Source organism: Musa acuminata, chromosome BXJ2-11 (assembly GCF_036884655.1).
Source record: "Musa acuminata AAA Group cultivar baxijiao chromosome BXJ2-11, Cavendish_Baxijiao_AAA, whole genome shotgun sequence".
Classification (NCBI taxonomy): Eukaryota; Viridiplantae; Streptophyta; class Magnoliopsida; order Zingiberales; family Musaceae; genus Musa; species Musa acuminata.
Window position 1 is genome coordinate 23,778,194 of NC_088348.1, and position 9,659 is coordinate 23,787,852.

Consider the following 9,659-nt stretch of genomic DNA (forward strand, 5'->3'; position numbering starts at 1 on the left):
AGAAAAGGGGATATGGTTATTCCTAGCGTCATATTTTATGGAGCAAGTGGAGGATGCAACCGGCATTAGCTATCAACCTTCCACCTCGGCTTGAAAACGACCCTCCCCAATTTTTTTTTTGAAGTAGATGGTTGGCTACAAGTCCATGAATGCTGATGACCATCTCTGAGGAAGCTGTATCAGACCCACAACCCATACCTAATACAGGAAAAGAGCCTCATGGAGGAGCAACATAATGCAGGACTGCTCTGTAACCCCTCAAAATGTGCCCACAAGTAATCAATCTTGTTTTTAGGTATCTGATGTAGACCCATGAAAGAAGGGATAATCTCAAACAAATCCATTGGGAGTGACAAGATTATTAAGATAAGTGGGCTTGCTTGTTGGCTGATTTTATATTAGTGTGTTGTCTGGGTGGGCATGGGTCACATACAACAGGCTATATGTCTATCCTTTTTGTCAAAGTAGACTCACTCACCCCTTTAGAGCATATAATAGAGACTAAGCTAGAACTTTTCTGGCCTTTTTTTTATTGTATTTTGGCTTGTCTGTTTCCCATTCAATGCAAATTTGCTGTTACTTCATATTTCTGAAGAGCCAATGAGATAACACAGTTGGTTACAAGGACTGCAGTTTGAGACAGTACTAGCTGCTTCCTGCCAAATTTCTACCATTATTTGCTCCCTCTCTCTCTCTCTCCCTCTTTCTCTCTCGCATTCATAAAATCTGCAGACAATCCCAATAGGACAGGTACTATGGAGGAACCCAAGAGTTGATTATAATTACTAGTCACAGGAGGAAAGAAGAGTACCACAGTGTTCATGGTCCATCAGATGATTCAGCTATATAAAAATACTACAATCCTGGGGCCACTTTTGAAGGAAAACTGGGAAGAGCACTCCTTATATTCAACAATCCTGGGTTAGCATGGTTGCCTTGGTTCTGTACTCAGACTTTCTCTGAATCATTCTACAAGTTCCTTTTTCTTAAGCTCTGCTCACCATAATCTTTCTGTTGATCACTGCAGAAGGGAAGAGGGTTCGGCAAATGCTTGTAGAGGCTCCAAAGAGTGTGATAGAGCGATATATGAAGTGTCCTGGAAGTTTCAGAATGGTGCGAGAAGGCGAAGAAGAGGCATGGATGGCAACTCATAGAATTGGTGAAACTGGCCTTTCTGATTCTGGACCTTCAACTCGATCTGTTTCTTATGGAGTTCATGGCACCAGTCTTGCCGCATCTAATTTCTTGTACTGTTCCTAAGTTTCTCTCCTTTATGCTTATGTTCTTCTTCTTGTTTGAAACTTTATCCTTGAGATTTATGCTCACAGCTCTTAGCCAGATCTCATCCTTTTCCCCAGTATCATGTCAGCTTTACATGTCACTGCAGAGGATTCATTGTTTAACAAAGCAAGTAACTTTAAATGGGCTAGCACCATGGCACCACATCTTTTTTCATATACCATTTTTCAAATAGTTCAGTGGGCTCTTTATTATCTTATATCGTGTTCTTATTGTACTACACCTATGCCCAACATTTTAGAAAGTTTTGACCTAATCCATGTATTTTTTCTTCTCTGTTCTTCGCATCTCTCCCTTTCTTTGTTCTACTTACTGTTTCCTTTTCTCTATTTTCATAGAGTGAAAAGATCCATTTTAGTTATTTTCTTTGGGTTTCTAAAACAGCAACCTGGATATGAAGCAATTTCTTTGTGCTTTTGTTCCTAGTCTAAATTAAATTTGATGAGTTAGATGGACTTCCAATTGCCCAACAGTGACCAAGAAGGAGCTGCTTATTTTGGGGAGTTGGAGGAGGCTCTCATGCAGGGAGTAGATGGCATAAGAGAAATTGAAGATAGAAAGTGTAGGTCTTCTCTCTTTCTTTCTTTGGTGATTCTTCCACCTTTAGCCACATCTGTAACAGAGATTATATCTTAAATGATCATATGTTCATTTCGAATGCTATGACTCCCCATAGACAGATAGATAGAATCTCACATTCCATCTCAAGTTTAAAGAGTTCCATGAACTCTGTGGTTCCTACGAGTGGAAGGAATAAGTTTCCTTTCTAGTACGAACATCTGCTTCTTTGTTTTTATATCATTTATTAGAGATATTTGATCATCTGCATCTCCTGTTCCTGCAGCTTTTTTTGGACCCAGGCCTGCAACACTTGAGATCTTCCCATCGTGGCCAATGAGATTCCAGCAAACCCCTAGAGTGAGGCCTTGTCCTTCTGATTTGGGCTTTTGGTGTGGGAAGAAGTATAAAGATGAATCAAAAGGAAGAACTGGTTTGCCGCTCCATTTATGATTTGTCTCCGACTCTATTTCTACCAGGGGAAGGCACATTCCGCAAGGAGCACTGATTCAGGCTCAGCTCAAAACACTCCATCTCATCCAGGATCAGACTCTACATCTAGCAGAAAGGAGACGCTGATGATGATGATGACAAGTGGTGCCTCCATGACAGGAACAACGCCAACTCTTCAACCCACATCCCAAGACAAGGTACTGTTTGATTGCTTTATTATACAGTATCAGCAGCTCAATTCCCTAGGTAACAGATCAAAAATCTTTACGTTCATGCCCTAGCCTCAAACTACTGCAAAGTACGGACGGTTCACTGAAAAGCCAACCTATAACAGTCGTATAATGCCAAAACGGATCCCTATAAGAGCTGCCTCTTTGTCCCTTTTTACTGTCATAAACTCGGTAGGTCTTACTCTCTTTCTTGATTACATTTTCTTTTTATTATGGGCCATGCAGTTTGAGTTCTGACATGACCTGGCTCATGGTTCCTCCTGTAGCGGTTCCAGCTATGGGATTCTTTTTTTTAATAGTGATTTTTAGATCAGTGGCAACGGTAATCCATCCACTTTAAGCATATCATTATTATTTCTTCTTTTCTGTTCGGGTTTTGGACTTGCACAGCGGAAAATATTTTGGTCTCCTCTCTCATATGTATATAACATTCATTTTAACTTCTTCTCTTTTGACTTCAACCTAAACAACGAATAATGTATTGCACGTTGCAGAGAAAGATGACTGATTCAACTATAGAGAAACATGGAAAGCAACTTGATGCCAAGGTACTCTCTCTCTCTCTCTCTCTCTCTCTCTCTCTGCTGCCTGTCTGTTGAAGTCGAAAGAGAAGAAGTTAAAATGAATGCACTCATTTTATTATTGATTCAACAATAAGGTTGTTTCTTGAAAATCCTAATTGAAACAGCCTAACAAAAAAAAAGAAAAAGAAAAAAGGAGTTTGCTTGTGCTTTGTAAAATACTAGACGAAAAACCCACTTGAATATACGTCAAGTGCTTTGCTTTCTTTAGAGGGAATTCATTTACTTGAGATTTATTTCCCTATTAGACACTAAGGCGCCTAGCTCAAAATCGAGAGGCAGCAAGAAAGAGCCGACTAAAGAAAAAGGTGCACCCTTCAAATCTCCAATAAAAACCAAACCTGGCTTTGATGTTATCATATTTGTTTAATGGATCGATCTGATGGACCTATCCAATTATCCCAAATAAACAGGCTTACGTCCAACAACTGGAGTCCAGCAGACTTAGACTTAAGCAGCTAGAGCAAGAACTCCAGAGAGCAAGATCACAGGTATAGTAACTCCTACCTGTGCATTATATATAATGTTTTCAGCCGTTCAATCTATTATGTTTGTTTGGTGTCAGGGTCTCTTTTTAGGAGTAGCAGGCAGTTCAAATGAAGCTATCAGTCCCGGTAATAAGCTATTTCCCATCCCAGTTTGGATACGAGTTTGTTTCTGCACCATTTTGATAGCTTTGAGAGAGGATTTCGTCATTCTTCTTCGGCTAGTTGTAACTGTAGCTTCTGCGCTGCAGGCGCGGCGATGTTTGACATGGAACATGCTCGATGGCTGGACGAGAACTGCAAGCTCATGTCGGAGCTTCGAGGGGCGTTGCAGGCTCACCTTCCTGAAGCCAGTTTTACAGTAATTGTAGATCAATGCATCATGAACTACGATGAGCTCTTCCAACTGAAAGCTGAAGTCGCGAAATCCGACGTTTTCCACCTCTTGAGTGGATCATGGACGACACCAGCAGAGCGCTCTTTCTTGTGGATGGGTGGATTTAGGCCCTCTGAGCTTCTCCAGGTTAAAACTCTCTCCTTTTCCTTTTTCACAACTCAAGCTGCTGTATGCAGTACGACTAACCCTCGTCTGATCGTTGATGAGCTGGGCAGATACTGATCCCTCAGTTGGATCCGTCGACGGAGCAACAGTTGATCTACAACCTGAAGCAATCGTCACAGCAGGCGGAGGAGGCTCTCTCACAGGGCCTTGAGCAGCTTCACCAGTCTTTGGCGGACACTGTTGCCGGTGGTCCTCTCAGCGATGGCGTATACGTCGGGAATTATATGGGCCACATGGTCCTTGCACTAGAGAAGCTTGCCCACCTCGAAGGATTCGTCCGCCAGGTCTTTACTCTCAATTATCAAAAGTTGCTTTAACCCCAAAAGGATTACTTACTATATGTTGTTAGTATGCCTGCATTTCTAATAGCTCAACTATATCTAACGCATGTGATTGCTGAAAGTAAATCTATCGATAAATCTGAACTGACTTACCTACAGAAGAAAAAAAATAAAGTAGAAAGAGTACCCTTTAACTGAGGGAGATGGTTTGAATAAAAGTCAACTGGGTCTGCCTTACCCTGGTGTTATCTCTATACTGTGAATAGCTTATCATCATAAGATAGAGCATGTTATATATGTCAAGGCTTCAATAAATGGTAGTCTAATAACTCATTTCATTTCCAATAGAAGACGGAACCACCATGTCACACCCAATAAGCTTGATGGGAATAACATAAAGGAGATTCCCTTGATGGGAATAACTAACTCCAAAATTGGTGCTTCTGCAGGCTGATAACTTGAGGCAAGAGACGTTGCACCAATTGCGTCGGATCTTAACGAGCAGACAAGCAGCAAGATGCTTCGTCGCAATCGGAGAGTACTATACCCGTCTACGTGCTCTCAGCTCCCTGTGGGCTTCTCGGCCTCGGCAGTAAGTCTACTAATCATGCTTGCTAGTTTTTTCTTTATATTTAACACATGCACCATCTGTGCTATCTATAGTTAATTCCTTGGTTAAGGGATCATCGTAAGCTTCTATCAAGCATACATATATGATTTCTCAAGTGTATACGCAGATGATCTTTTGATACAATCTATTCATCGTGGATATCTGAATTTATAGAAAGATAAAATAAAGAAAGCTCTCATTAGTGGAAAAGAAGGTGCATATATCTTTAATGAAAGAAATAATGGAAAAGGGGTTTGATTGTGAATGATCTCATTTGGAACATTGTTCTATATATAGAGCTCGATTGTTGAGTAGAACCCGTATAGCTGACCACCCAGGTAATTGGAAGCATTAGCTTCATGCCTAGATGCAACAATTAATGATCTAGTCGCTTCATGCCTTTTCAATCATTAGCATTTAATTCTAAACATCTTGTGCTCACTCTTTCTGGTATTTGTTATTTGGTTATAGCTTCCTACAATTACATGAATACTACTGCACGTATATCTTACCGCAGGAACTTGATTGGAGATGACAGTGTTGGCTCTTCGACAACAGACCTGCAAATTGTTCATCCATCAATGCAAGATCATTTTTCAGGCTTCTGAAATAAGTACTCCTGAAACATATAGCATGCATGTTGTATTATGATTGAATTCTCATGCATACAGAGACTTCAGCAGAAAAGGCAAGAGCGAGGTGCTTCGAAGCCTCCTTTGGCATTTCTTGTTATATATGGCTGTTGAACTGGAATAACTGTTAGCGACAAAAAGGCACTAAAAGAATTGATATGCATGTTTTTTCTAGGTACAAAAAACAGTAATAGGGAAGTGCTTTTTAGGGCAAAGTGTGGCCATATATATGCAACTAGACCTAACTCAGGATATTAAAAGGATTGGTAAAGTTGGATTAGAACAAGACAAAGTTGAGTGGTCATGACAAAGTTGAGTTGGATTAGAACAGACATCGCACCAACCTGTTGGTGCCAATTCAGTTAGATGGTTTAGAAGAAATCAAATTGAGATGGAGTAGTGAGGTTTAGGGCTAACGTGATATATATAACGTTGCAAAATTTATAGGTTCATGGCTAACGTGATATATATAACGTTGCAAAATTTATAGGTTCATGGCTAACGTGATGATTGATCCAATTATACGAGTCAATAATTTGGAGTGGGACGTGAATCGAATATGATTGGACTTGGATCAAGCACGATCAAAGTGGTTGAGTGAGTCACTTCAGATAAACTTACAAATTTAATGGGCTCGAAATTAAACAAGATGAGTCTTACACAAAGAACTGATTGTTTTGGGCCCTAATTAGTCCATCACGGATGAAGCCCACTCAAAGATCAACCTATAAATGGCGCGGACCCCCTTACCCACTTCAGCCACCTCCATCCTCCATCGGAGGGCTTAGCCTCCACCTATGTGGCCGCCTATTCCCCGTTAGGCCCCTCCCCAGCGGTTCAGTGCGTTTGGCGACTAGATGTAGGTACCGCTTGAGCTTTGTCTTCCATTTAATTCTAGGGATCTGCTCCTTTCAATGGCTATAATGGTGTCAAAATGTGTGTGTGTTTGGCGACTAGATGTCTTGATTGGAAGATCAATGTGGATAAATGTAGGATTCACGAGGGAGATGTATTGAGAGCATGATCACATTCTGTTGATACATAATATGCATTCGATCTTAGTTAGGCATTCAATTAACATGGCAGACAAGAAAGAGCTTGCTCTGCTCTTTAAGCTAAAAGTTCGGCTTCCTTTCCCTGTTGATTTGTGTTGAAGAGATTCAGTTGGCAGTATAAACTAAATGGTTGATTTGGGATGTGAATCTGTTTGAGTATATTCTGTTCTTAGGATTAAGTTGTCCTTTCTTTTAACAATTCATGTAAGACAGCGCATTCAAAGGGATTCAGAAAATTAGAATAATTTGCTCTTATGGTTCTACTTAAGAGATTCAGCCAGGTGAGGCCACTGGGCTTCCATAGCAATCGGTTCGTACGGTCATCATAGAGTAGCATTTTCATCAGTTAACTAAACTTTCAAGTTGGTGGAAAGGTTTTATTTTTATTTTTATTTTTTTTTATTTTTCCGGTAAGCCACTCCTCCTTTACCTAGACACGTGGTATAACTACAAAATAGAATGAGAAATATTTTTACTCGTGAATTCTAAGTGTAACTCTGATCGAAAATAAAACTAACAAGAATTATTTCTTATGATAATTGATATCAGTAGTATGGAGAGAGGTAGAGGGGTTGTAAGAAGACTATACCAGAATTTATAAAAAAAATATTTAATTTTTAAATTTAACTTAGAATTAAAGAATTTATTATTAAAGAGATGATTTCATTCATTGAGATAATGAGTAATTATACAGATTGTGAGGGAGAGGTTTTCCTCAATCATATATTCAAATCATATAGTTAAATTTATGATTTATACTCAAATCATAGATTGATTGATTGAGGATTAGAACATAAAAGAAATACAATATTATCATATCATATTTACTTATAATATGATCTTCTATCAAAAATATCATCTTATACAAAGATCAATCATAGCAAGAGATTCATTTAGTCGACCTATTGTTGTTTTTGTACATTATGATTTAACAAAGCAGGAAATATCAATAGAAATTTTGTTTTTGGTTTGTTGTTTTCTTCTGGGGTGACTTCCACTCAACTTTGCTACTATTCTCCAGAAAAAATGGAGGGAAATTGATTATGGAATTATGTGTTCTTGTCCTTATGCATTACATGTTCTGTTTAGTTATTCATTCTTATTGTAATTGCTATTTTGTGCTGGTTTCCTAGTCCTTGCATCAGATAGTTCGTATATATTACTTTGAATTTGTCATTTTAGAAGAGATGTTCCATTTTACAATTTTCTGAGTTGCAATGTGATTTCACTTCTCTGCTGAAAAATCCCAAATTACATTATTATGTTCTTGGAGGCTTCTCTTGTTTTGTTTTCCGTTGCTTCATGAACTGATCTTCTCCCTGAAGCCATCCGAGTTCAGAGACTACACTCTAGTCTCATGTTTTAGCTAATAGACCATCAATAGTTGTTTCTGTAGTTACCCATAATTATTGATGTTAGGTTTTCTTCATCTTATTCCATTGCTACATCCTGAAGTAACGGATTCCAGTCTTGCGCCATTTTTTGCTTTCAGCTCCCTTCTTTAAAGATGCTTCGAGGATCTCTGTATTTTAACCAAACACTTTGTGCCATTTGACTTTATGCATGCTCGTTAACCTTTTCTTGGCAAATCAGATGAAAATGCGTTTGTTAGTGCAAGATGATGTCCACTAAAGGTTGGATTTGGCATGGATTCAATATGTTATTGGGATTAAGAAATTCTCCTAAAGATTGAAATTCAAGTTCTTTCTCTTTTGGATGATGACATAACAATATTTAAATCTTTGTCTTGGATTAGGTTTAGTGCAACAATCAAAGCTATATCGTTTAGCATCTTGGTTTAGTCTTATAATATGCAGACACTACAAAAGCTTCTAAAGAGAGAATACTGTTGGATTAAATACATGCCCTGTCATTTTTTTTTTCCTTTATAAATAATATATCCTTATACTTCTCATTTCCATTGATGTGCATGGCCCAGAAATAATGGATGTACCCTACCCAAGTCAAAAATAATCTCATCATGTTGTCAAGCCTTATCCTCGAACAAGAAAATTTTGTACAACTAAATTATGAGAACTCGTAAAGTATGCGCTTCCTTTCATCGGAGGCGAGGCATAATCACAGTAAATGTCTTTGTCATGAACAAGAGAAAGAGAATATAATCATAATAGAGAATAAAATCATCGGACAACTCTTCTTATTGTCTTATCCTTTATAATTAGATAAAATATATAATAAAACTAATTAGATTCTTATTGTCTTTGTCATGCACATTCTGTTTATATTATAGTAGGATTCCTTAAGGGATGCCCTTGATAGGAGCTTTAATAACTTATCATAGCCCCTTTGCTATAGAATATTTTAAAGATTTAAAATAAAAAAACATAATGCAGATTACGTTTTCTCTCTCAACTTTCCTAAATCATTAATAACAATGATCTTATAAAAAGATAGGAAGAGAGGAGAACGAGTGTCTAGTTATCCTTATAGATCGACGTCACTATGATATACGGATTCGGAGGATAGTGCCTTTGCAGATTATCGAAAGATACACATCATAAATCTGATATATTATTATTTGATTTCAATCTTGACATGAAAGTTTTCAATATGACTTATAGCATATTATAGATTTTATTTTTGCAATTGGTATCAGAGCCTAATTTCTTGAAATTAAATACTTTAGATCTGTTGTTTTTTTATTTACGATACTTGAATGATTTGTGTATATTATTGATCTATCTTCCTATCTGGTCTATCGTGTCACTTGCTTGGGGGCGACATGAGATTTGCTTTTGTATTACGATCTTCGATGATCACGAAGCAGCGATGGTTGCTGTGGAGCACCGCTGCCGATGGTAGTCGCAGCAACCTCACTACATGTAGCCGCTATGGCGAACTTACTATAGTAGGAAATTGCGCCAAGTAGCATCCGCACTATAGCGACCGCAA

At 38.3% G+C, this 9,659-nt stretch overlaps 1 protein-coding gene across 4 annotated transcripts; it reads left to right on the forward strand.

The window, feature by feature from the left end:
* The first annotated feature begins 721 nt into the window (after window positions 1–721).
* On the forward strand, window positions 722–8,721 carry LOC135627397 (transcription factor TGA2.2-like). 4 transcript variants are annotated; one of them, XM_065133484.1, is made up of 14 exons: window positions 722–921; window positions 1,028–1,247; window positions 1,773–1,861; window positions 2,144–2,217; window positions 2,337–2,507; window positions 2,592–2,711; window positions 3,035–3,088; window positions 3,370–3,429; window positions 3,535–3,612; window positions 3,687–3,735; window positions 3,858–4,129; window positions 4,219–4,452; window positions 4,899–5,041; window positions 5,577–8,721. In XM_065133484.1, exons 1-14 carry the CDS (start codon window positions 822–824, stop codon window positions 5,665–5,667), a joined length of 1,755 nt encoding a protein of 584 aa, XP_064989556.1. In that variant the 5' UTR covers window positions 722–821; the 3' UTR covers window positions 5,668–8,721. The 4 variants fall into 4 exon arrangements, with proteins under 4 accessions (XP_064989556.1, XP_064989559.1, XP_064989557.1 ...); XM_065133486.1 differs by lacking the exon at window positions 722–921 and adding an exon at window positions 922–939; XM_065133485.1 differs by lacking the exon at window positions 2,592–2,711 and having other exon boundaries at window positions 730–921.
* The last annotated feature ends 938 nt before the right edge of the window (window positions 8,722–9,659 follow it).